The sequence below is a fragment of the Lotus japonicus genome, chromosome 3, assembly GCF_012489685.1.
Source record: "Lotus japonicus ecotype B-129 chromosome 3, LjGifu_v1.2".
Taxonomy (NCBI): Eukaryota; Viridiplantae; Streptophyta; class Magnoliopsida; order Fabales; family Fabaceae; genus Lotus; species Lotus japonicus.
The window spans coordinates 10,024,731-10,052,380 of record NC_080043.1 but is presented as its reverse complement, the minus strand read 5'-3'; the positions used below and the strand labels follow the sequence as shown (position 1 = coordinate 10,052,380).

The window sequence follows — 27,650 nt, the reverse complement described above, 5'->3', positions numbered from 1 at the left end:
AGCCAAAAACAAGTGTTAGAAGTTGGAATCAACAACATGAAACTTAACTTCACTTTATGTTTTGTACTCCCAGTCCATTATTTGTTGGCTGTGATAAGTGAAACTTTCTTAGTTTCCTAGATGCAGTGACAGCATGGCTTCAATTATTTACAGTACAAAAAAGAAAAAGAAACACAGCAAAGTTAATAGAGACCTTAATACACAAGGAAAAGAAAAGATAAAAAGAAGGGTTCTTCAATAGATAACAGTATCCAATTGGACCAAATGAAAATTTGAAAAAAAAGGGAGTAGACTCTTTTCTTATCATCCTTTTGTAACACAAAAGTCAAGCACTATTAATTCCTTACACCAAAAAGGCCCGAGAGAAAACAAAATTGAAATATTGAAGTATTAATTTGGCTAAATGGCAACGAAAAATCACTCCTTGTGTTTTCTTCTCTTTGATTTTGCTCCATGAGACTGATCAGAGGACATTGATGAAATGCCAGTGCTATGACCATGGGAGGACTCAGGCACATGACTTCCACTAGATATGTCCTCAGAGGCAGTAGACTTAGACACACGTTTAGATGATGGGTCAGTAACTTCAGATACAGTGCTTTTCTGCCTGCTACCTTTAGATGAAGCTGCACGTCCGGATTGTGAACTTCTACCGCTTCGCATGGGAAAGTATCGGGATGAAGTTGTCCCCGTAGCTCCTGCAGAATTTCGATGTACTTTTCCTGCACTGGTTGCACTAAGCTTTTCAAGTTCTTTAGGATCAGAGTAATGGACAGTGGAAACTCGCCGTGAAACCTTTCCTGTAGAGAGAGAAATTATTTCCTTTAGTAGTTGAACTCAAAAGATAAAATATTAAAGATCCACAAGACTAAAAGTACTATGATAAAATTAGCAAGAATCAGTCTTGTGACAATAAAAAGTGGTCAAACACAACACAGGTAAATCCAATCCAGTAGTCTCTCACAAAAAAGGGAGAAAACAAAGAATGGAAGTGAGAATGAGATAGATCCATATGAATCACGACGTAGTGCTTCTGAAAAACATGGTTACAAAAGATGACCCTGGTCGATTGCAAAGGTGAATTAGTAGCAACTTATAAGAGCTTCCATGAACATTGAATTTTTAATGTACTTTATATAAGAAAAACATGAAAAAATGAATGGAAAGAAAATTGTCAAGCCTCAGATCAGAGATTGAGGAAAATGTATTAGATGGACAAATATAAAACTATCATACCAGAATACCCTTCAATTATATTATATGTACTTTCAAATTGACAGAAGAAGAATTCATCAGAGAATGGACATGAAAACATGTGTGACGTGTGATAAAATATGATTGTAAAGACCACTCATGAAACACGATTGAATTGAGTCAATCGGTTCCCTCTCAAAAAAGCCACATTAGGCAAATTTCCATCAACTTCTTAATAAATGATACCCAATACCTTTTGTTGTTAATGGTATATTTTATTATATGTCCATTGATTTATCATTTGACCTCAGGATTCACATCTGCACTATGCTAACTTTTTTACTATAGTTGGCGCTTCAATTCACAATCATAATCTTATTCCACTATGGAGGGAATGCCCGAGTTGAATCTTATGTGTAATCCCATTCTCCATCACTTATTGAGATGGATCCAAGGTATCAAAATCAGGCAACACAATATAATATGGAGCTCCTATACATAATATGACACAGGTATGATATCACACGCGGGGGGATATGGGAAATTCTAATAAACTCAAGATACAATACGGAAGATATCATATCATATGAAGCCCTTATTTTACTTAAGGACATAATATTTGTAAAGAGACAGTGATATTTCTGATTGACATATAACCATGTTGGTAGATGATGATCACAATTAAAAATAAATACTTGTGAGCATATTCATAACAAAAAAGCAGAGACATATATTTCCCTTTCCTTGTCCATATCGACATATACTCATTCCCTGAAAGATATGTCATCAAAATTACTATTTTTTTCTCCACCAATGTTATTTAAGAAACCTCATAAGTCCTGTTTGAAGAAGTATTAACTCTATTCAACTGCCTACTATCCACTGTATAATTTTCACTTCTCCCATTATCATCATTCAAGAAAACATTGCTTCTAAATCTTGGACAGTTCTGCCAATTCAAGAAGTCCACCATTATCCGGTAGGTCATGTACATCTCAACTAATATCCAACAACCTTGTCCCTCTTTTAGTATATCCTTTATGTTTCCTAGACAAAAGTCAGACAGAGGCTGGAAAAAACATAAGCTAAAATCTTCTATCCTTTTAGGATCCATTTTGTTTCTCTACAAAAAATGAATAAAAGAATATGCACTTAATTTCTCTCAAAACATGGTGAAGAACAAGGTTGTACCATGAGTTATCTCCTAACGTATAGAGCGAGAGTATCCATATCATAACAGCTGATAATTTCTTCAAAAAAAAGGAGGATGCTTCTTGGATACATACCTAGGAGTGTAGGAATGTGGTATGTGTATCGGTATCGGATATGAGTACGACACTCATATTTTAGCACCTTTGGAATATTTGGGCTTAATACATAGTATAGGATGTGATCTCCAATAGTTTGACATAAACATTTTTTCCTTTCAACCACTAGAGTATAATAGGAATAGAATGAGTTTTATTCATGAAGCCTATAGTCCTAGACTCAATCCAGTACCTATTTGAAAGCTGAATTGGAAAGGAAAGAGCAGTAGAATACGAGAACAGATCCCTTGGATGATTCTAGATCCCCAGGACCTCTCACTCAAATTCTAGAAAAGTGCTACAATTTCCCTCTCTAATTCGCAATTTGACAATCATATCTAACTAACAAACTTCATGACTTGTTAGTTACACAGTTGTATGAAGTTACAATTAGTTCAAGGGTTTTGATCATCTGTGTATTTCCTATTCTTACTCTCATAGACCCTCCTAATAGGGAGTCAAGACCTATCACTATCCAACAAGAATCCTGTGCATTATACCCCATAACTAATTAAGATGGATCTAAGGTACCAAAAAAATAGGCTACGCCTACAAGAGGTAAGATGTGATCCCCAGTTTCACCTGCAAAACGTTACTAACTTGCATTTAATAATCGTATAGACTTCATTTCCAATAAGTTCGTTAACACCAATGTAAGTATGGATGTAAAGTCCACTATTGGTGCAAAACCAATGTAATTCCTATAGATTTATTATCAAAAACATAGTCACAAGCCAGCTTGCAAAGCCAACCATTGTCAGACTTTATATATTCTTGTAAGTTGAACTCCTATCGTTAGAGAAACAGAGAGGATCTAAAAAATCTATAGATGCATACCAATTATTGGGTCTGTAGCAGAGGGAATGAAAACAGTTTCAGCTGGCTCCTGGCAAGCATAGCTGACAAAATCGTACCTTTTCCCTGGCAACATAGTGACATGAAAATTAAGGCACTTGCGAAGCAATCACATCATACCATACCAACATCAAGGAATTAAATAATTTGCCATTTTGGAGATCAAGATAAAGAAAGTGAAAGAGACAACCGGCATATATAATGCCACAGTATTTAATTTATTTACCAGATGAACTCTCAAACCAGGCCAGTTTGCCATCATTTTGTAGATTGACAGGCAATTCCTTCCCATGAATGTCAGATAAAAAATCCTGGCCAACATGACAAATACAGCAAGTAAGAGTACAATGACAATGATTAGCATGACATCAAAAAGGGGCACTTCCACCACAAAAATTCAGGAGATTATGATTTAACACATACATAATTTTCACTCTTACATAATAATAATAATAATAACAATGATAATAATAATGATGATGATTGAGATTCAATTCAGAAGAAAAAAATCATATCCATAAAGAACAAACTTACTTTGGAGTAAGGCAACCTAAGGAGCCAAAGCTCAGTGGAGCCAGTCATTGGAAGATCAATGAGTGCTCCATTGCTATCTTCCTCAAATTCTGCAGGAGGCTGGTAACCTTCTGCAGTCTCCGAATCCGCCATTGATGTTGTAGAACCTAAACAACCCCAAACAAAAGAGAGAAAGAAAAAACGCAAAAATCAAACACTGTTGATTTAGGGTTGAAGTGAGTGAGGATGAGATTGGGGGCAAAAACTTACGAGTGAGAAAGGAAGGAAAGGTGAAGAGTGTTGTTACCTTGTCAAGCTTCAACCAACAGCGGAGGAGAGGGTGGCGGTGGTCGGCGACCGGAGGAAAGCGGTGGTGCGGCGCTTTGCTGTGAGGGACGATGTGCGCAGCAGATTGTGAACTGTGAATGACAATGTTTTTTTATTTCTTTTTTTTTTTGGTAACACAATGTTTTTTTTTATTTCGAATCGGTGAAAACGGAAGGGTGAAATCTATGGTGTCACCCTTAAAAAGGGGTTCACCCATGCCCCATGAAAAAAACTTTCATAAAAGGGGGACATTTAATACCTCTTTAATTTCCACCATTGATATAATATTTATAAAATTAAATGGTTGAGATTGAATCAACAAATTGACCAAAGTACCCATTTCAATCCCTAACTTCTCCTCACTTCAGAAAAAAAAAAATAATAAACTCTTCTTTCTTCCTCCCAATCTCGACAACCACCTTCTTCCAATGTCCGGTCCTCCTCCGCCCACTACGGTGCAACAATGTTGACTACTTCCGCCTCCCACAGCCACCCCCACACCCCTTTGATTGAGTCCGAAAATCTCACCCAAAACCCGCACATCAAATACCACCTTCCAGATCTGTGCTTCATTTTTGGTTCACAGACTTTTCCACCTCTGTTCAGCCTTTTTCTCTCCCTTCGATGGTACCCAGATCTGTTTTCAGATCTATTTTACTATTTTCATCTTAGGTGAACCCAAATCTGTTTTCTAGTGATCGGTACAAAGTGGATGGAGGCAGATAGGGATTTTCAAGCATTGGTCAGTTTGGAAGGCGATTATCTGAGACCAATTGCATCTCCTGATATCTAGATACATTTTCTTGCAGTTTGTTTTTTTTTTTTCCGTTGCAATGTTCATTTTGACAGCATACAAATCATGGAACTCATTAACCAAATTAATGCAGTGTGGATTTGGTCTTGTGAATAACAACTTTGTGCTTCCTTCTAGTTGTTTGTCTTCTTTTATCATTAGCAAAAAAAGTGATTGGGATTTATTTTGTTTCATTTTTCAATGTTGTATTGTATGTTCATGTTCAACGACTGTGGGTTAAATTTTTTGTTGATATTTTATTTTCTATTTGTGGCTTTGGTTCCAATTACTCTCCTATTTAGTTCTGGCAAATGATATTGTTGAGTTTTATGTTTTGATTGGGAAGAAAGATGAACTCAGATGAAGGAAGAAGGAAAGAAAGGAGAAACTACAGAGGAGAAAGACAATTTTTTTGGCAGCCTGCTACTGGGGGTTGAAAACCGCCAGAATACATAAGGGACAAATTTGTAATCTCACATTAAAATTTTAGGGGACACTCGTGCATCCCCTAAAATGGGAGACATTGTAGTCTTCACCAGTGAAAACTCAAGGAATGAAAAGTTCATTTCAAAAAAAAAACTGAGAGAATGTCAATGTTAAACCCCAATTCACACATTTTTAATAAATTAAAAAATAAAATTTAATATTTTTTAAATATGAGAGTTTTTAATATTATTTAAATTATAATATATTTTACGTTTTAGCAAGAATTTTATAAAAGGCGACTAGGATTTATACCAAGAAGAGTATGGAGGTAGAAACGACTAGGATTTCTTTATCGGAAGGGGTAGATGATCACGGTCGGAAAAAAAGGCACCAGATGAAGAAGAAGAAGATAGCAATTGCATGTCACTCAGAGACAAATTCACGGGAAGGAAAGCTTCTCTCCCTTCGAAGTGTGATGACTCTCAAGTTCATGAATGGAAACTCTATTGCTAAATATCTTAGTGGACAAGTTAGTGATCAATGAGACCATGGAAAGAGGCACTTGTCGTGTTCCTATTATGGAAGAAGCTTTGCTTCCAGACTATGAAATCAAAGTTGGCGAGTGTGTGGAACCTCACGGGAGGTTTTGATCTCTTGGGCATGGACGACAACTTTTATATGGTGAAATGTGATGTAGAGGAGGATTGGAACAAGGTCATATAGGCAGGGTCCAGGATGATTTTTTTATCACTACCTGCTTGTTACTACATGGAATTCAGAATCTATCTCTCTAGAATTTTACTAATATCGATTTCCTTCATGATTGGAAAGCTTGTCAAGGTTGATATATATATATATATACACACACACACACACGCACTCCATGGAGAAAGTTTCCTAATATCGGTTGCTTGCATGATTAGAAAGTCTGCCAAGGTGGATATAAATAAGATTAGGGCAGATAGAGGATGCTTTGCTAGAATCTGTGTCAAACTAGATCTTACCCGAACAGTCGTAGGCATGTATTGAGGGCTATTGGTACTAGATAGAGTATAAGGGGTGCACGTGATTTTACTAAATGTCGTTGCTACGGTCGTAGAAGCAAGTAGTGCACTTCGTCCAACTTGGCGGTGGTGGAAACAATGTCTTCAGAGGTTTAGGTGACGAAGCTCGTTGAGTCGCAACAAACTCTAGCACGTGGAAGCAGCAAAAAAGATGGACATGGGGAAGCACCAAGAAGTCAGTTATGGAAGGTCCACAAAATGAGGAGAATCCCATAAAAGATGGCGAGAATATTGGAGGTAATAAGGTGGTAGATACTAAGGGAGCGAATGATCAGAAAATTTCAAATTTGATTGAGGATTTGTAATTAGATGACAATAACAAGAAACAAAAAAAGTCCCAAGCAATTAGGAACAAAATCTGCAGGGATTGCTGCAAATAATAAGAATAATAATGGGAAATCAATTTCATATAAATAGGAGTGACACAAGAAAGAGGAGGTTTAAATTGTGTCTAATAAAACAACATTTTAACACCAGATCCAGAAAATATAAGTTCTTAAAGCTTTTTCTGAAAAACGAGTTTATGTGCAGCGGATCGATTAAAGCCTTTAGCCATAAAGAACCTAAAACAAACAAGAGCAACACAAGATATTTTATCCAGGTTCACCCAATATCGATGAGCTACGTCCAGGCCTTGGTATCCACCAAAATTTTCACTACACAAGTATTCAACAAGACTTCTCTCAACAAGTATTCAACAAGACTTCTCCCAACGAGTATTCAACATGATTCCTCCTAACAAGTATTATACAAAGGATTTTGCTCCTAAATCTGAAAGGATTTTGCTTCTACTTTGGATCTCTTCTCAAAGAGTGATGTAGAAAAATCAAGAACAAGTTACTCATTTACAAGTGTATGAGATTTGGCACTAATAGGCTCAAGAGTATTTCAGAGAGAGAATTTGACTCTCAGGTGCTCTGATTCTCAATGAAAAAGATACTTTCGACTTTTTAGCTTGTTGCTTGAATGCTTAGAAGATTGAAAGAATTGTTGTTTTCTCCAGCACTTAAGTCTTCTTTATATACTCCTTGTAGATAGTTGGAAGTTGCATCTCCTCGTTGCTTGATCATCCACGCTCTTGCAAAGTAAAAACGGTCATAAGCTTTGCATTGAAAGCTCTTTCCCGTTTTTGTACTTGCTGTTGAGAAGATATTCAAAAAGGTGATCCAAGTGTTAGGTAGGATTTCTAGAGCAGTGGATCCTTTCCCTTTTAAGTGAAAGTTTAGGGTTGGTAGATAGCTGTCCGAATTGACTTGATATGACAACGTTGTACTTTCATCTTTTCTTCTTTGTGCAACTTTCTTTTTTGTAGCTCACGTGATAACTTCTCTTTCCTCGAGCCATGTATCACTTAGGGCTTGCTTCAGTTTCTTCAACTGAGTGTAGCAATCATTTTCATTGAATGGTCAATTTATCTTTGGACGATGTGAGATTCAGACCATACTTGAGCTTCACGGACGATAGGATATATGAACGATGAATCTTTTTTTCCTTTTCATTGTCTCTCGGACGATATATAATATAAACATTGAGTTCCCTGAAAGCTCACGATATAAGATCTTTAGAGAATTTGTTTCATTTCATGATAAATCAATCAAGAATTTTCTTATTACCCAAAACATAAGATTAGAGATTTTTTAGTCTAACATTTGAACTTTACAGAATTGTCCATTATGATATGCAAAAATAAAGGGATCCTAAAACTACCAAAGCTGCATTTGCACTTAAAGTAGTGGCATTTATGCTTGGGAGCACAAGTGGGTCAAGAGAAAATAAAATACATGCCAGCAAAAAACGTAGAACACGTGCTGAGGACGTGGCAAAAGACACGAGACTAGAAATTTCCTCGGAGGTCAGAATAACAGCTTTTCAGAACAAGAAGTTCCAAATGCATGGAGGAAGAGAAAGGTCCAATTTGGATGAGCTTCTTTATAAGCTCTTTTTTTTTAAAGAGCTCTTTGTAGAAGCCTTAAATGAAAAGCTTCTCCAAAATAAACTATTTAGTGTTTGGATGCACACATGAATAAGTGCTCAAGTAGAGAATGATGTTTGGATATATTTGTATAAACACTTCTACTTAATATAATTACAAAAAATGGCATGACTATAATATTAACATATTAAAATATAGTTTTTTTTCGAAAGCAAAAGATATCTTGATAATATAAAAACGAGCAACAAATGAGCAACCATCTTAGGAAAGAGAATGATTGCTCGCCCTCACCAAAAAATCTCTATACACCACCCACAACTAAAGCCCAAGCTCCCTATACAACAAAATACCCGCCAAAACAAAACTCCTAAAAGCTCAAAATAGCAACAACCTCTTATCCCTCAAAACCCCAAAGAAACACCCACCCATCACAAGAACCGCACCAAACAAACAAGCAATCACCTACCAAGAAAGCTAGCTCTATGATGCTCCACGCGCCGAAATCTGAGCCGCAATCTGGTTCAAGGCCACGTCATCAGAACAAGAGTAAACAAGGCCCAACCGTTTCCCCATCAAAAGGGCACTCCTTGCCCTAGTCAAAACGCCTCGCGGTTCTGAGAATTCCGCCGGCAAAAGCATCAATTGGCGCCCTTCAGAAGAGTCCTCCGGTGGCAAGCTATAAGAGGTTGTGCCCGTGCTCAACTCTTTGTCTCTGTTCTCACCCTTCCTGGGCCGACCTCGACGACGGGCACTCATCGACTCTGGTCCTCGATCACCATCTGCACAGCCAGCAATCATCTTCAACTGGGCTTTGCAAACCAATTTTTTGGGTCGCCCCCGCCCCCTAGGCATTAGCAAAGCCGCCCCCTCTTGACCAGGAAAGGTACCCTCCATCTCCTCCCCAAGACTGGCTCCAGCATCAAACGCTCCAACCTCGTGACCATCTACAGAAGGGAGAGAAGACCACAGAGAGGAAGCTGCAGGGGAACTCTCCACCTCTGAGCGAAGAGGCCGAGGGATGATCTCTGGAAAAAGGAAATCCACAGGAGTCCTTTGCACACAGCCATTGACATGGACCAGACAACAGAACTCATCAGAAGTAGAAGAAAAGGGACCCGAGAACTTCCCCTCTAGCAGGCCCGTGCACCCTCCTTCTCTGCGAACTCTAAATACAAATAACATACTAAAAAATCATGATTAAACTATTTATTATTTAAAATATTTAAATTATGAATCTATATTTACTATTTTCGATTAATTTATAGATTTCAGTGAAATATTTTTGGAATAAAATATTTAACATTGTTTATTTTTTAAAATAACACTAAAATATTTTTTGTTTATGTTAGAATTTAAAAAAATTAAATACACAGATTAAGAATCTCTAATAGATTTCCTCACTTTTTATTTAATACAAAATGAAAGTTGGACGTTAACGTCAAAAAAGTTATACATAACATCCTAATATTAATTATGCTTGTCAAAAAATTTATTAAACTAATTAGTAGTAATTTAACAATGTTTTTTTAAAGTAGTTTCCATTAAACTCAAGAAATAGGCACTGAAGCCAAAATATCAATGTCTAGCAAAGACACAACCTCAACCGGAGCCCCTTCTACCCACACATGAGAACCGTAGGTGGCGGCATGCCGGGCCAAGTAATCCGCTACTGAGTTCTCAAACAGATGAACAAAAGTTACCTGAAAACGAGTAAAACAGGAAACTAAAACACAAAAATCATTAATAATAGACATAAAATAAGAGGTACCACCACTATTCCTACTCCAGCTCTGAAATAATTGTAAACAGTCGGTCTCAAAGCATACACGATGGAACCCCAGCTCGCGAGCTAGAATCATCGCCCAACGAAAACACAACGTCTCAGCCATGAGGGAAGAAGAAACCGGCGATGGACCATCCACTCCAGCCGCCATCACCTTCCCCCTATTGTTCCTCGCTATCAAACCAAAACCAACGGTGTCGCTTGTCTAGGAGACGTTAACAATGTTATCATGCTCTGACAATAATGTCAAAACATATCAAGTATTATTAATATAATAACATCATTCATATAGTTAATTGAAATCATAATTCGTAGTCCCGCATATAATCATATCACCTTACGAATAAAAAGACATGAATTTACATAACTGGAAAAAAACTAAACTTGTGCAGGAACATATTTTTAATGCATTCCCTGATTTGTTCTATTTGTGAGGAACTTTTATGTACTCAGGCTAACTTCATTTTCCCCTCTATCTTCATTGTCTTTATTTTCATAGTTTTCGTCAAATTCTTCATCACTTCTATCATTTCTTATAATAAAGTTATCAAAAACCATGCAAGCTGAAATGATTTTTTTTAGAGTCTTCTAATCATAATAAGACATGTTACCCAGTATCTTCCAACTTTCTTTGCAACAACCAAATGAAAGGTCAATCGCATTGCAAAAATTAGAATGATAATAATTGAGCACCTCAATTTTGCCTCTTATACTAGGTTCATTTATGAATTGCAGAGGATGATACCTGTTTTTTTGTGTGGCCTTAGAAAACACATAAAATGAGATCATCCCTCCTCAACAAGATAATATTTAACTAAACAATAAAATATTATCACATGTTAATACATAAGTGTAACAAAGTTATATATTTATAAATTGTAAATATTACGTGCCATGACGAGGATAGGGAAAATGCAATGATGGTCTCCACAGACCCTCCACAAAAATCTTAGTATCATGTGCAAAACCTTCCCACCTTGCCCAAACAAAAGTGAAACATATGTGAAAGCACAAGCATCCATGACATTGGGGGTCGTGTAATCTTTCCTACTAGTATAAGTTTCATGGAGTTGATGAGGAACAATTTTTTTATGTAAATACAATCTATTGCACCAATCCATTCTTTAAAATAATGGTAATATCTATCCTCATTCTTCAAATAGCGGAAATTCACGAAGAAGTATTGCGATATTTACACGTCAGTGGTATTATTGGACTAGTCCTTTGGTGGAAAATGTTCTTCATTTTAGATAATGAAACCATTCCATTAATCTCCTTAGGAACATCATTGAGTGATGAGTTTCTTGAAAGTTCACACATAGCTTTAGCACCCACAAAATTGACTTAACAAGATATACAAATTTCTAAGAAATCTTATAGTTTTAACCATTTATAAGCAAATGAGGAAAAACTGGACCTTATAATTAAGAAGCATCGCAAATTCTTCAAAAGAGAAAAATAAAATCCATACAAGGTGTGGATATCACACATGAAGAAAAACACTTTGTTTGAGACTGAAAAAAGGTGTGGAATTTCAAGTATAGTTAGATATTTGAAAGTCTTCACAAAACTATGCTCTCCTTTCGCATTTATACATAGTTTTAACATGTTGTTCTCATATATATATGTATATAGACACCTCCAAAACTCATAACTCCTGGACAAAAATAGTTGGGGTTACAGGCATGAAGAGGCACTCTCTTCACCTTTATCCACACCAAAAAGCTTGATCCTGTTCGCATCAAGCTGTCATGGCTTATAGTTATGAACTTCTCAAACAAATAGTCTCGTTCCTTCTGTAGAAAGCTCGACTTCTTTCCTTTGCTTTCGAATTCTAGTGATATTTCCTTTGCCCCCAATTTTTTCACCCCGATCAAACTTAGACCATTCCTCCACATGCAGTCATGTATGGCTTATATGCTAAGAACATTCACATAATTTAGAAAATCAAGTATGTAATTTAAGGGAAAAAATTCATATGCATAAATATATAATATATTAAATTGTAAGATGTAATATTTGACCCATATTTTATTGATCTTAAAAGTTACTTTCAACTAAAAGTTTGGTTAAACTATTTTGAAAGAAAATCTTAAAAAATAAGGTATTTTTCTATGAAATGAAATGAGCAGATTAGCTTCTCTACGAAAGCTGTTTTCTCCCCTACTTTATCGTAAAACATACAACAAATTTATTTTCCGCATAAATTAACCTTTCATAATTTCAAATTTTATTTATAAATATTTTTTTAATTAAAATTTTTGAAATTAAAATTCTCAATAAATATTAAAAATATATATATATATATATTGATAATTATCATATTACTAAAATTATAATTGTAACATATGTAATTAACGATTGAAGGTTTTTTTTAGATTTATTCTTTAGTTTAGTGCAATAGACAGTGATTTCGTTTTTTACAATGTGTATTCTCTATTGAGGAGATTCTATTTAGCACAATATGGTACAAGGCAAATGTCTCATCATATTTGAATTTGAATTGTTCAAAAACCACAAGCTTCTAAGGGAAACTTCTGAAAAGTTCTCACCCTCCACCCATCAACTTGATTTTAGGCTCTTCTTCATTAAGATTCCTCTTTTTAAAATTGTTGAATCAACCATTGAACAACCTTTTTATCAGAACCATAAAAAAACCTAGCCAAACTTTTTAACTTGAGCACATGTTATTTCCATACTTTCAAAGCTTAATAAAGTCGTCCACATGTGCCCCAATTCACTAGGCAATCTTCCATGTGTAGTTACTATCATGATCTGACTGAAATTTATTTATTTTATTTTTTATAAAGGTCACCTAGCCACTTTGATGTGTTTCATATTTTTTTGGGATATTATTTTTTTTCTTGTGCTAAATTTTTCTCTCATTGTGGACTGGGCGAGACCTGGGGCCCCTCGCCCAAGGTCGCTTGCCTAAGGGCGACGCGCGAGCCCGGGAGTTGGGCCTCCCCAGAGAGGCCCAACCGGCCCACTTAGGACAGTTAGGGACGCTAGGCCCAACCTTTAGTCTATAAATAGGGGTCGGTGACCAATTGTAAAGGACTCTGGGCTCATTTGAGAAATACACATTTGATATTCAGTTATTTTCTCTCTCTAGATTCTCTCTCATAGTGCAATCCTCACACTCTAGGGGCTATACCCTATCTCTATGTTCTTGGATGGAACACATTGTGCCAAAATGGTGAAGGCTAAATGCCTCCCCAAAAGATGCAACTCCTAAGAGTTGAACTTTAGGTCTAGAGGTTCAAATAACCACTTTTTTAACATTGCAGCCAACTCAATTGGATTTATTGGGATATGAGATCAATCCAAACATGGATTAACAGAACTTATTAACTTTCGGCATTGAATAAAACTTGTCGAATTGTTGCCTCAGATCGCAGTTCAATGTCCATATGCTTCCTTATTTTCAATCTACATGAAGTAATTGTTACTCCTTAGCTACGAATTTAAATGCACATGCAAGATTAGTTTCATCTCATTAACATTAGCAAAAAAATATTGCATTTGCTAGGGCGCTAAGATAATATTTTCATAATATATTACTTTCAATAATGGAAACGTACAAATTCTAACTTTAACATGAGAGTACATTCTTCCTTATATCTAATCCCCGAAAATTTAAACCTGGATACTATAATACTAAATGATAAAAATCTTACTCTTCATTAGGAGAGATTCATTTTTTATTTAATGAGGTCAGGTAATTTTTTTTAGAAAACAAGAACTTTATTGAATAAATCAAAAATATGAGAACAACCCTCTCTCATGAAGCTAATGAAACCAAAAAGAAACCCAACGAAAGCACACTTAAGAATGAACCTCATTAAAACCTTACCAAGAAAAACCAAGTGGGAAAAACCTATGGTGAAGGAAAAAGAGTACCACAATCAAGAGCGGCCAAAATACAATCTAAAGAACCCAACAAAAGACACCAACCCACCTGTTTACGGTGATTTTTGGTAAACAAATAGAATCCAAAAGCAATTTAAGGACCGGATTCGGAGTCCTCTTCGGGTTCTTTAGTGAAGACGTTTTAAATGTCAAGGCTGGGTTTTTGTGAAGAACGGTATGAACAAAAGGGAAAAAAGAGTAGAAAATTGAAAGGAAAAAAGAAGAACAGAAAGTAAAAGGAAATCAAAATGGCAAAGGAAATAACATTGCATTGAAAATTAAAGGTGAGAATCACAGCACACTCTTAGTCTCTTTGTAGCCATATGTCACATGAGACTTGGAGGCATCCATGAAGAGTTTTGAGTAATTGTGTGAGTCTCAGTAATTTTACAATCAGATTTGCTACTTATAGAATAAGAAATGAAACTGCCACTAGATCCTACGGTAGAGATTAAATCTTAGAAAATAACTCCCTACACTAGAGCCATACACTTGGCATAAGTTCAAAAACAATAACTTGCAGCCACTTCCATTTTCCAAGCCACACTCCATGTTGCATCTTCAGTAACTAACTACCACATTTTCCTCTACTCCACTTTAATAGCCACTGGTAACTTCCACTAGCTTCCATTTTGCTAACTGCCATCTTCAGTTAATCCCATTATTTCTTCAAGTCAGTTGCACCTTCATTCCACTTGAACAACCACTTCTATATTTCTGCATTGGGTCGAGGCAGTTGTCGAGCTCTTAGAAATCTTAGTCGAAATACTCTTGATCGAAGTACAAAAGCTTTGTCGAAATATACTCCAGCTAAATTCGACCACTTTTCACCAACACTGTAAATTTTGGTGTTAACAGAGGCCCCCCAAAATGTTGTTTCTCGAATGAAGTGAGAGGAATAACATTTTGAGTTATATCACCAAAATTTTGAGCAAACACCTTATGGCCTTTTGCAATCACTTAGCCACTTTTCCTTTGAATTTGTAACTCTTCACGTTGATTGCTAACTGCCATATTGGGTTGGTAACACTTGACTTGATTTATTGCTTTGCCAATGACATTAGATTTCTCGACAATATATTTTCTGGTCAAAGCCAAGATGATAAGGCTACATGCCATTCTTCATTTTTATTCTTTGACTTGAGTCAAGAAATGAATCAATGACTCTCAAAGAATATATATTGGTCTTAACCTCTTAATATATTGGTCAAAAGTTTTCATCATTTCGATTGGAAACTTTTCGACCATTTTCAACCATCACTAGACCAACTAATATCCTTAGTCATTTGAAACATACTCACGATCAACTTTAAGTGTCGAACTTAAATGGCATGTGAACCAGTACTTCATTGCCATCAAAGTCTACCTAATATATATTAACATATAACCATGGCATTTGATTGGCATGTGAAACATTGATTTAAAGCTTTATACTCCTCTCCAATTTTATACTAAAAATTTTGGAGTCTTAAAGCTTATAACCATTATGTCGTGGTTCAGAATTTAAATAATAAATTCTTACCATGCTAAGTAGCTTTTTCGACTAACCTCTTACTTTCCTCGAATTTGCATGGCTCTTCAAAATAATCATTTCAACTTTGATGAAGCACCATTAGAACTGCTTATTCATTGTTCTCGGCCATGAAGGTCGTTTCTCTTTTATTTTCGGCCACATAGGCCGAAATTCAAATCAAGGTACTCATGCTTCAGCCAATCCCTTTTGGGTTTGAGGTCCTTGGCAAATTCTGGCTCCATTTCACCATAACCTTCTTATAGTCACTTGTAGTCTTCAATCCTTTGAAGGATTTTGCTGGAAATTTCCCTTTGCTCTCATCTTCATAAGTATAGGGAGACTTTGGCTTAAATTCAGCCATATTCACTTCATTCTCATCACTATCACTATCCTCATCAGATTGATCAATTTCATCTTGACCAATTTCAGGATTTTGAGTGGCTCTTATGCAAGAACTTTCTTCTCCTTGAAAAACTCCTTCAGGCTCGTATTTCTCAAGCCTTAGTTTCTCTACTCTTCTAACCTTATGAGCCAATTGAGTCATATCTATGAACTCATCATTAACCAAATTCTTTTTAATCGAATAGTCTAGGCCCCCAATAGCCATTTTTACTAATTCGAATTCAGGCACATGAGTAGAACATCTAGTTTCCATATGCTTAAATCGAATTAAGTAGTCATCTATTGACTCATTCGGCTGTCTCTTAACATTAACCAAGTCCATTAATGTCACTTTGGTTTCTCCTCTAAAGAATTGCTCATGAAAAGCCATCTCCAATTCATTCCAATTATGGATCGAATTAGGAGGTAGAGTAGTAAACCAAGTGAAAGCATTTTTCGTCAAGGAACTTGGAAAATATTTCATTTTCAACAGTTCATTGTTAGCAAGATCACAAATTTCAAGTCGGTACCTTGCAATATGCTCAACAGTTGATTCACCTGTGTCTCCTGAAAATTTAGTAACTTTTGGAACCTTCCATCCCCTTGGGAGTTCTGCTTGAAGAACTACTTCAGAAAACGGAGACGTGAAATTTGGACGATCGACATATCCAACATTGAAACCATGATGATTTAAAACTTCTTCGACAGCATTGGCCACATTTTGTGGCCCCCCATAATCATTTTGATTTTGATTAACTAAGACATTGTTGTCTAAATTCTGATCAAAATTCTGTGGCTGATTTTGGACTGAATTTTCTTGTCCATTTAGAACTTCATTTGTACCAAAATTCTGATATTGAGTCAAATTTTGAGGTTCATTTTGACTAAAATTCTGAACTTCACGTTGAGTAAAATTTAGAGGCACACTTTGACCATAATCAGGAACTTGCTGGAACGTTTGGTTCAAAGGCGGTGCTCCAAGAACATCAGCAATTCGACACAATTGTCGAGTCAAGTGTTGAGTATTTTGAATGAGAGGATTAAACATAGTTGACATCTGTTGTGTCAACATGTTCATCATGTTGTACTTACTCTCATCAATTTGTTGCCTAATTGATTGTAAATCAATATCAGTGGTTGAATTTGAAGGAAATAAATTCAATGAACCACTTTGAATCAAAGGCATGGTCATTCCCAATGTGCTGAACTGTGTATGTTCTTGACCATTTTGATTTGCTCTCTGCCCAAAATTTTCATAAATGGCATCCTTTATTATTTTGCCGTAATTTTCAGAAATGACATCATTTCTCATTCTGCCATAAGACATTTTCACAAAACTCCAATACACTAATTGGTGGCCAAGTACCGTTTTGAACTCAAATAGAATTCAATGCTTTGCACGGCAGTATAGTATATACGTTGGTCTTCTTGATATTGGTTTTGAAAAAACCAATTCTTGAAATCAAATGGTATACTTAGACCAATATCTTAAATCAACGTGATAACATCAACAATTGAAATTCAGAATTGGTATATGACACTGAAAAACTTAGTTTTCACTAAAATGGTCCCACTGGGCGTGCCAATTTGTTTACGGTGATTTTTGGTAAACAAATAGAATCCAAAAGCAATTTAAGGACCGGATTCGGAGTCCTCTTCGGGTTCTTTAGTGAAGACGTTTTAAATGTCAAGGCTGGGTTTTTGTGAAGAACGGTATGAACAAAAGGGAAAAAAGAGTAGAAAATTGAAAGGAAAAAAGAAGAACAGAAAGTAAAAGGAAATCAAAATGGCAAAGGAAATAACATTGCATTGAAAATTAAAGGTGAGAATCACAGCACACTCTTAGTCTCTTTGTAGCCATATGTCACATGAGACTTGGAGGCATCCATGGAGAGTTTTGAGTAATTGTGTGAGTCTCAGTAATTTTACAATCAGATTTGCTACTTATAGAATAAGAAATGAAACTGCCACTAGATCCTACGGTAGAGATTAAATCTTAGAAAATAACTCCCTACACTAGAGCCATACACTTGGCATAAGTTCAAAAACAATAACTTGCAGCCACTTCCATTTTCCAAGCCACACTCCATGTTGCATCTTCAGTAACTAACTACCACATTTTCCTCTACTCCACTTTAATAGCCACTGGTAACTTCCACTAGCTTCCATTTTGCTAACTGTCATCTTCAGTTAATCCCATTATTTCTTCAAGTCAGTTGCACCTTCATTCCACTTGAACAACCACTTCTATATTTTTGCATTGGGTCGAGGCAGTTGTCGAGCTCTTAGAAATCTTAGTCGAAATACTCTTGATCGAAGTACAAAAGCTTTGTCGAAATATAGTCCAGCTAAATTCGACCACTTTTCACCAACACTGTAAATTTTGGTGGTAACACCACCCAAAAAACCAAAATACAAAACCAACAAAAACCGAAAAGCAAAACATGATCCACACTTGAGCCTTCCATTCCTTCAGCAGATCACCCAGTTCATATAAAATTAACTCAATATTGCAGACAATGTAGTTTATCACATGCTAAACTTGCGATTTCTGATGAGATGTGTCAGTCTGCCATGGACTACTTTAGCTTCCTCTGTTAAATCATTCTTACTCTGTGACTTCAATATGATGGAGAGATAAAATGATGCCCTTGGTAGCGACAATAAATAATTTGCCTTACCCACTACTGAGGAATTGTAAATTATAGTAATTTGTTTCATCATGATGCCTCTTGTAATCAAATTCTCAAGAAACTTCACTTCTAGTTCTTTGCCTGTAAACCCCCTTATAGTAACAGATTTTAACTCGTGATCATGATAGTTGTACATTATTGGTCGTTTCTCCCAGAACATTGACTTGGCAAATGGTAGAGCGCCATCATCAAAATCATCACTCGAATATGAATTCTCCTTTACCTATATATAAAATACAATCAATAAAGTAGAATGTCATTACTCAATATTCATATTAATGAGTAAATAACCAAATGGAAGTTATAATATTGGAGTAAATAACCAAATGGAAGTTACAAGTCACATACCGGTATGGTAATTTCAAGAGATTGGAGGTTGGTGCATGATTTTAGTACGAATGATAGTGCTAAAGCTTCTCTTATGCTGTTCAAATTCAAATCAATGGACATGGATGATAGATTTCGAAAAATATTGATCATTCGAGATGCCTAAAATAAAGAGATTATCACAATCAGCATCATAAGATATTTTATCTAAAATATAAACCCTAGTTAGCAATAAAATATCACAAATTTATGAAGACAAAAAAACCAGTATTTTTTTCAAATAATATAAATCTAGAAATAGATATTGCGCCTTCAATCTTCTTACGTAGTCACAATTGTGATTGAAGGATCAAGTTTTGGATGTTACCACAAATGTGATAATGTATTTTTTTCGTCAATTCATTAAATATTATAGCATTATTTCAATCAGATTTGAGATAAGGGTTTGCAAAAGTAATGTGGTTAACTTTTGAATCATGTAAAGGCATAACAATTGTAATAACATCAACCTTACTTGTTTGCAAATATCGCAATAAAATGGCTATAACAATTTAAAACATTTATTTCAATGGAAAATACAATTGAGAATGAAAGAGAACTTACAAAAAGATCGCTGCAATTTTCAAGAATGTCCTGGGTTTTTATAATGCTTTGCTTTGAGAAGTAAGATAGAAATTTCTGAGCAATTGAGCTGCAACCTGAACGAAGTTTTATGAGGTTCACAGCATCAATTTTAAGACCCTTTGATGGGCAAACAAGAGAATCGAGCACCACTTCCTGAAGATCCTCAACCGAAACATCTATCTCACTTACGACCAACCACCGGAGCTCCAAGAACTTAAGACAGGTGTTGCAAATCCTAAGTTTTTTGAACCCAGTTGACTCTACCAGGCTGAACCTCTCCAAACTAGAGCATTTTTTCAGAACATCATTGATAGCTCCCTCTTCCATGATCATTTTTTTCATTTTGAGGGTCTTCAACTTCCCACAACCCTCAAACGCAGACGCAGTAGCCCTGTCCATCACATAGTTGTTCAACTCGAGCGAACACAGATTTGAAAAGATCCCAGGCATTAAATAAAGCTTCACATATTCAGAAGGTTGAACTAAAGCTTTTGGGTGACACCAACAATCCAGGGTAAGAGAGCTCAAGTTTTTGTATACCTCCACCACGAGCCGAACCAAAGCTTCCAACTCTTCAGAGACAAGGCTCTTAGGGTAGTGCCTAAAACGACACATGGTCAAGTCACCGCTGAGGTGACGGTTCAGAATGGTGTCCTTCACAATTTCACCATACTCACGGGCAGCTTTGGGCGTGAAAAAGTTGTAGTGTGGATTCTGGAGCATGGATAACGGCCTAATCATACGAGTCCCATCAAAGTCAAGGCGTGAGGCATGCCTCCACAAGGGGATCCATATCTTGGCTAGGATGCTGGTTCTCACAGCCTCGTCGAACGAAAGGGAAGAGAGGATGCAGTGCAAAATCTCATTTGGGAGTTGGCTAATCATGTCATCACTTTGTTTCCCTTCCTTCCTTACTGCTGGGCTTGTCATCCTTGACGGGAAATTAGGTCTTCAGAAATATGATTGTGTTGTGGGAAGAACTGCTTGTGTGACAGGAGCTTGTAGCCTTGTACGAATATAAATAAAAAAATTTATTCGCATTTTTTGTTTTATTTTTAATACTAGTTATTAATGTAATTTACTATTTAATACAGTCAAAGTTACTCATTAATTTAACATTTTTATATTAATAAATATAATTAATGGTAATAAATGTTTTGATTGTTATTTTTAATATTATTAATATAATTATTATAATTACTTCCACATTAAATTTGACCAATTTTTTTTAAAGTATAAATTATGAAATATTAATTTCAAACATAAACCTTTGATAAAAAAAATTAAGTGAATATGAAATATTTTTAACTCAACTATTAAGTTTTTGTTATAATTTATAATAACATACTTTTTATACTTTCATCAACAAGTGAAATAACTTCAAATTTTAAAATTATAATAATTTACTATTTTAAACTCTTATTTATTTACTTTCAATTTATTGAACTTTGATTATAATTATTTTGTGCCTCCTCTTATTAACTCCATAAAATCATTAGTTATTTTATTTTTTATTAAAATTGACTTGATCAACTTGACTTATACATTAATAAAAATAATTAGTTATTAATAATATTTTATATTATTCATTATATTACTTAATAATCGTAAAACTATTCAATTTCTCATATTAAAAAATATTATTATTATTATTTAAATTGTAAGTGTTAATGAGAACTTGAGAAAAATAAAAATAATAATAATAAGAAGTAAATGTAAAATTGACTTAGCATTCACATTAATAACAATAGTACTTAGTTATCACTTATCAATAACCTTTTATATTAATTAAAAATTTCCAATTTCATGTGATTAATGAGAGCTTCATAATATTTTTATGTAATAATAATGATAATAAGTATCAATAAAATTAAGTTGACCCATATCTCAAAATATGTCCATTGATATATTTAGTATCGATAAATTTTTAAATAAATATACTTATTTTAAGTCTTAATTCTCTCATTATGGTCAAGTCAACTTTTATTTATATATATATATATAATATATATATACACATTAATTTTATGTATTTATTTACTTTATTTAAAGCATTTATGTATAAGTATATTGAGTATGACGTACATTTAATACTTGTTGCTTTTAAAAAAAGATATTTAATATTTGTTCAAGTCAACTTTATTTATACTCCCCTCATCCCCTTCTATAAGATATTTTTTAAGAGTATTTATTGTCCAAAAATATAAGTAACTTTATAATACTATAAAAATAAAACATTTAATATTTATTTTCTAAAGCTAACCTCATATTCAATATGAAAGAGATAGTTTTATTTTGATATGTTTTTAATTTGGAGAGAGAAATTCATAGGTAATCTAGAAAAAAAACTAATAAAACTGATTTTAATGGATATGCACCGTCAGTATAATATAGTTTCACACTTACATCCAATCACACTATGCACGTAAGATAAATAGTTACATTCATTTATAATTTTACTTAAGTGAAATCTATTTTTCTGATTTGGTAGAAATTAATTGGATTTTTGTGTAAAAAAATTACACTAACAACGCACAACCCTTTAATTCATAAAAAAAATTAAAAAATTTATTGTTAATTACTAATTTTGAAACTTTCATATTTCATGTTATTAATGACATCTTCAAATATATTTTTAAATAATAATAATAATAATAAGTGACAATAAAATTGAGTTGACCCATATCTCAAAATATGACAATTGATATATTTAGTATTGTTGAGTATTTTGTATTGATAAAAATTTTCTAAGTGTTGCCTGCATTTTGTCTATGTTGTTTGATGTGTTTAGTGGTGTGACAAACAACATTGTCTTTGTCTGATGTGCGATCTCATGTCTGAAGTATCTGGTAGGACATTGTGATTCAGGTTGCTAGAAGTTCTTTACGTGTTTCACGTTGTGTTTTAATTGTGAAGATTCGTCGGTGTAATCACTCGTTTTTATAAGCTGGACGCATATTCCGTGATTATGGGAATTAACTTATTGGGAGAAATATGATTAATTCGTGTAGACCAACTTAAATGTGGAATTGGTCTTGGTGTGTTATTTTTTGGAGGAGATCTTTTCGAAGATTTACTGTCACTTTGCTACATGGACTCTTTGATGCTCAAGCCCATTGAAGACACCAACGGTGGAATATCTATTTAAGGTGTTGAAGAAACCCTAGCTGGTGTACGAGAGAGATTCACAGTTTTTTTTAGTTGTATTCAGGGTTTTCTTTGTGAGTTCATTGTGTGAGTTTTGTAATCAACTCATGTGCTTCTATTGATCAAATAAACACTGAGTTGTTGTGTTTCGTTGGGAGTGTTTCTCTACAACCATTTTGTACCTTGTGATTCAATCCATGTGGCAGTGATTGTGAGAAAAAGTGAGAGGGGTCTCATACTTTGGGGAGTTCTAAGTAATAATTCATTGGTAGGAATAGGTAGAAAGGATGTGAACAATGACTGCTCAATATAATTAAGACCTTTGTGTACTTGATTCTCGATAATAGTGGATTATCTTTCTCGGGCTGAAGCCTTTCACACGTAGGTGACGTTGCACTGAATTAGGTTACCATCTCTTGTGTTATTTACTTTGTAGTCGTTGTTACTTGTGATTTGTTTTTAACACTGTGTTCTATTGTATGCATCTTCTACACAATGTTCTGAACATTGTGGAACACTTCTGTTTAAGGCTAACAAAAATTTCAAGTATATTCAAAACTCATGTCAATTTTACCTATATTAGAATATGATAAAATATATTAAATGTTATAAGATGAAATAATTAAAAATCTAATATTTATAATAATATCATTGTTGAATATAATAAACATATAAACTTTAAAAAATAATAAAAATAGAAAATTAAAAGTATATTTAAAAATCTCATATGTGCATATAAACATGTATAGGTTGATTTTATTGATAAAAAGTGAGCCTTCTTGATTTATCTACAAAACATGTCAGGTTATAATGGCTTCTCAAAGATGGCGTATGGCGTTGAAGTTGTTAGTTTTTCTTTTTTGCTATTGTATGCATTGATCTTGTGGGAACTGCACAAATGATAGAAAGGGCACAAGAGATTGCTAATTATAGCAATGCACATGGGATAGGATATGCACTAGGGGTAGATACGACACCAAATGGTATTGTTTGTTGCACATGCAAGAAATGGTATTGGTGTCCTTGCCCGCCTGATTGTTAAATTACAATGTCTAAAAATAATGTATTTGTTCCTCCATTGGCGAAATAATCAAATAAGGTTTTAGGAAGCACTATTCTAGATATAATAATTGGCTTTTATTACTTGATTCATTGAAAATTGCTAGTTCTATTTTATTTTCATTTTTCTTTAGCATTTTCATACGTATTCTAATCATCAAAGCTATAAAATGACAATATACATAGTAGATATGACAAAAGCAGTCATTTGTTCATGACCCATACAATCCACAGAAATGATCCCTTCAGGAGCCTCCTCAATCCAGATTCTAAAGCCAACAAAAAGAGAAACTTTTTCCAAGCTATCGACAATAGCATTAAAAGTACGGCAAACGAACGAAAAAATAGCAACATCAAAACAAGAAACTAAACAGCGACAATCTTCAATAATAGATTCAAGGAAGGATCCCCCGCAGAGGTCTACATCGACCTCTCAAACAATTGAAGACAATTAGTTTCAAAGAAAATAGAATGAAAACCCAAATCTAAGTACAACGTGAGAGCCCACTAATGGCACATGGCCTCCTCCACCACCAGAGAGAAAGCCTTCGTGAAGAGGTTGCCGAAGCCAATACCAAGCCATCATAGTCACGCGAATGAAACCCAACCCTGCTATCCCTAAAGAATAAAACGATCAATCGAAATTGACCTTTACGACATCACCATCTAGACGAGACAAAGCAATGGGGAGTGACGTTGAAGGGGCAGCCACCGAAGCTTACATCATCGTCGAGGGAATCACCGACTAAACTCGGGTCAAAGCTGACCGAAAGCAAAAAGGGTCACCATGAAATTAGCAAGCATTTCTAGCTTCCCATACACAATACAAGATAGACAAGAATAGCCCCACCACAGAAACATCTACCTCCGCTAAGAATAGCAGAAAAAAGTTGAGAAGATTACCTCCAGGACCTTGGGGCAAAGGAAAAGAGCATGGTAGATGGACTCCAACACTAATAAAAATCTCAAACACAGAGGATCAGCAACAATCCCACGGTCTCCTTCCAACCAGTTCCTTTTTAGTGTGGTAAAGAGGAAGTCTTCCAAAAATGATTCACAGCTTGCTAGGCAGCCTATGAGCCGCAAGCTGGGAACAAACACTGCAAATAAAATTATACCCGAATTTGGATGTGTACATGCCATCATCAGAGGTAAGAGCCTAGAAAAAAGGCATCATCCTAGTTATGCACATGCAAAGGGATGGAGGGGATCACCTTTCTATGGGGGGCCAGAAAATATGTTCCACTAGGGACGTGTTCCAAACAAAATAAATTGGTAATAATAAATTAGAAAAAAAAGTGATACCCAACTCTGTTGTAACATCCTCTTTATAAACCGGAGGTTCATCGGATGGAAGCCATCTATCTTTCGAAGCTTTAATAGATTTTCCATTGTCAACTCTCCTAAGGCCCCTTTCTCAAATAGTCATCCAGATCGGAGGATCCTATTGTTTGCAGAGCTCGAGCGGTAACCTTTCTTTGCCCTAAAAATATAGTTATGAGGTGCACAAACAACCTTAAAAAGGAGACTTAGAATAATATCCGATTGCGACATTATTCGCCACCAATTCTTGGCAACAAGGGCCAAATTAAAAGACTTAAATTTTTTGAAACCAAGACCCCCCTCATTTTTAGGAGTACGCAAACGGTCCCATTTAACCGAGTGCATAAATCTATTTGCCACATCTCCTCCCCAATAAAACTTGCTAATAATCCCCTCAATATCATTACATAAGTCATCCGATAATACAAAACAATGAAAACATGACATAAAATAAGAAGGAATAGCTTGCGCTATCACCTTAATCAAAACTTCCTTCCCTGCTCGTGAGAGAGCTTTTTCCTTCCAACCCTATAGCTTTTTCCATACTCGTTCCTTAACAAAGTTAAAAACCTGAGTTTTGGACTTACCAATTAAAGTCGAAAAACCAAGATATTTGTTAAAACTCTCGATCGTCTTAACACTTAATAGTTATGTTAGCTCATGAAATACATTGTTTGCCATATTTCGGCTACAGTAGAGCTTCAAATTATCAAGGTTTATAACTTATCTCGAAACTTTCTCATCTTTTGCTGACACCTGTTAATACATAAAGTATCTTTGACCTTTCCTCGGTCAAAGATACTTTTAATTACCTTTTTCATATGTTGCTAACACCTGTCCAAATTTTAATTAAATTTATAATTATTATATTGTTTTTACTCTATTGATCTTTATATATATTTTTTAAAATATAAAGATATCATTATCATCTTCTATTATGTTATTCTCATCCTTCTCTCTTAAATTTTCTCTCTCTAACCCTCTCCCGACTCAGACTTGTTTGGGTGGGCTCCGCACCGCGCCATTCCCGGCACAGCGACAACCCCTTTTGTCGACGATGTATCCCTTCCGTTTTTCTTCTTTCAGCTTCCTTTTCCTCTTCCCCACCTTCGCTTACGTCCTCGTCCTCCAACCCGCAGTTTGTGAGCCATCGCCCCCTACTCTGCTTCTCTTTGTGCTTCAATTCGTGATGGCTCCTCTTCTTCCTTGCAGCAAGGCTTCGTCTGTTTCATCCCGGAGTTGTTTGCTTGGGCTTCCCGCCGTCTTTCTTCGATGGTTGTATCGTGCTTGCCACAGATCGTTTTTGGGCTCGTCGTCTATGCCCGATATGCCTTAGATATGTTCTTTCTCAGATCTGATCCTTTGTTCTCCTTCACAGGTCCGCGTGGTGGAGTTCTCAGGACAGTGGTTGGGTGGTTTTTCTTGTTGTGGTGCGTCCCTAGTTGTGGGTCGTTCCTTTTGAGCAGTGACGAAGGGTGGGCTCAGACTTGCTTCGTATGGCGGTGGCGGTAACCTATATCATTTGTGATTGTCTTATTTTCTCCTTCTATGTGTGGTTCTAGTTATGTGGAGTGATCTTTTGTGTTGTGGCGCTTGGATTAGTTTATGCGACACTCCTTTTAGCTCTTTTTGCTTTTGGTCAGGCGAGGCATGGTTGATTTGAGTCGATGTAGAGCCCGGTTTGTGTTTGGGTTTTCAGATGCCCCTGCTACCATGGTTCGTGCTGTGAAGATGTTTGCTGGATCCGTTTTGGTCGATCTTATCGTCACTTCTGTTTCTTGTTTTTTGAGGCCTTGGATGGTTATTCTTTTTTGTTCCTGTTTGCTTAGGCTTTGGGTCCCAGCTATATGGAGTGTGGTTCTCTGATCCTATTGGGTCTTTTTGTTTTGCACTACTAGTTGGATCTTTGTTTCAAGTGTTGTGTGGCTTGTTAGTATTTCTTTCGGTTATTCTTATCGTTGCTTTTGGGATCAAATGGAGACCTCTGTAGGCTTTAGCGGTTGTTTGGTGAGGTGCTAAAGCATGGTTTTATGCTTGTAGGTTTTTTCAGAGGTTTTTGTCGTAGGAGCTGGGTTTTGCAAACATTTTGTTAACTTAGTTACTATACCCATGTTAAGAAGGAATGCTTCACAACTTTTTACACACACACTGCACATGAGTTGGGTTGGATAGATTTTGGTCAAGATAAAATCTGAACCGATCAAAATTGTCTGGGTTGGGTTGGGTTGGATTTCACGAATTTCTTCTTCGGACCCGATCCGAACCAACCCGACGAAGTTTGGATTGGGTTGGATGGATTTATTGGGTCCATATATTAAAATAATATTATATCTGAAATATTAAAAAATATTGCAAAAATTATTATAAATTCAAAAAAAGTTATAAAAAATAAATAGTATGAAAAAGACACAAAAAGTTATAGAAATAATACCACATAAATGACATATAGCCAAATATCATGAAAACATAAAACTTC

The 27,650-nt window shown here is 35.3% G+C and overlaps 1 protein-coding gene, 1 long non-coding RNA gene and 1 pseudogene across 2 annotated transcripts; 1 reads left to right on the top strand and 2 right to left on the bottom strand.

Annotated features, from left to right (window-relative positions):
* Positions 1–211: 211 nt before the first annotated feature.
* LOC130749086 (mediator-associated protein 2) lies at positions 212–4,354 on the bottom strand. The gene is made up of 5 exons (XM_057602374.1): positions 4,177–4,354; positions 3,891–4,036; positions 3,583–3,667; positions 3,339–3,422; positions 212–800 (listed from the first exon to the last, which is right to left on the bottom strand). The coding sequence occupies exons 2-5, from the start codon at positions 4,020–4,022 to the stop codon at positions 418–420; spliced, it is 684 nt and encodes a 227-aa protein (XP_057458357.1). The 5' UTR covers positions 4,023–4,036; positions 4,177–4,354; the 3' UTR covers positions 212–417.
* A 15,701-nt stretch (positions 4,355–20,055) lies between these two features.
* On the bottom strand, positions 20,056–20,575 carry LOC130744972 (putative F-box protein At1g67390; annotated as a pseudogene).
* Positions 20,576–25,938: 5,363 nt separating this feature from the next.
* LOC130749156 (uncharacterized) lies at positions 25,939–27,089 on the top strand. Its single transcript, XR_009022861.1, has 2 exons — positions 25,939–26,449; positions 26,553–27,089. It is a non-coding gene; the product is annotated as an uncharacterized LOC130749156 (long non-coding RNA).
* Positions 27,090–27,650: the final 561 nt, after the last annotated feature.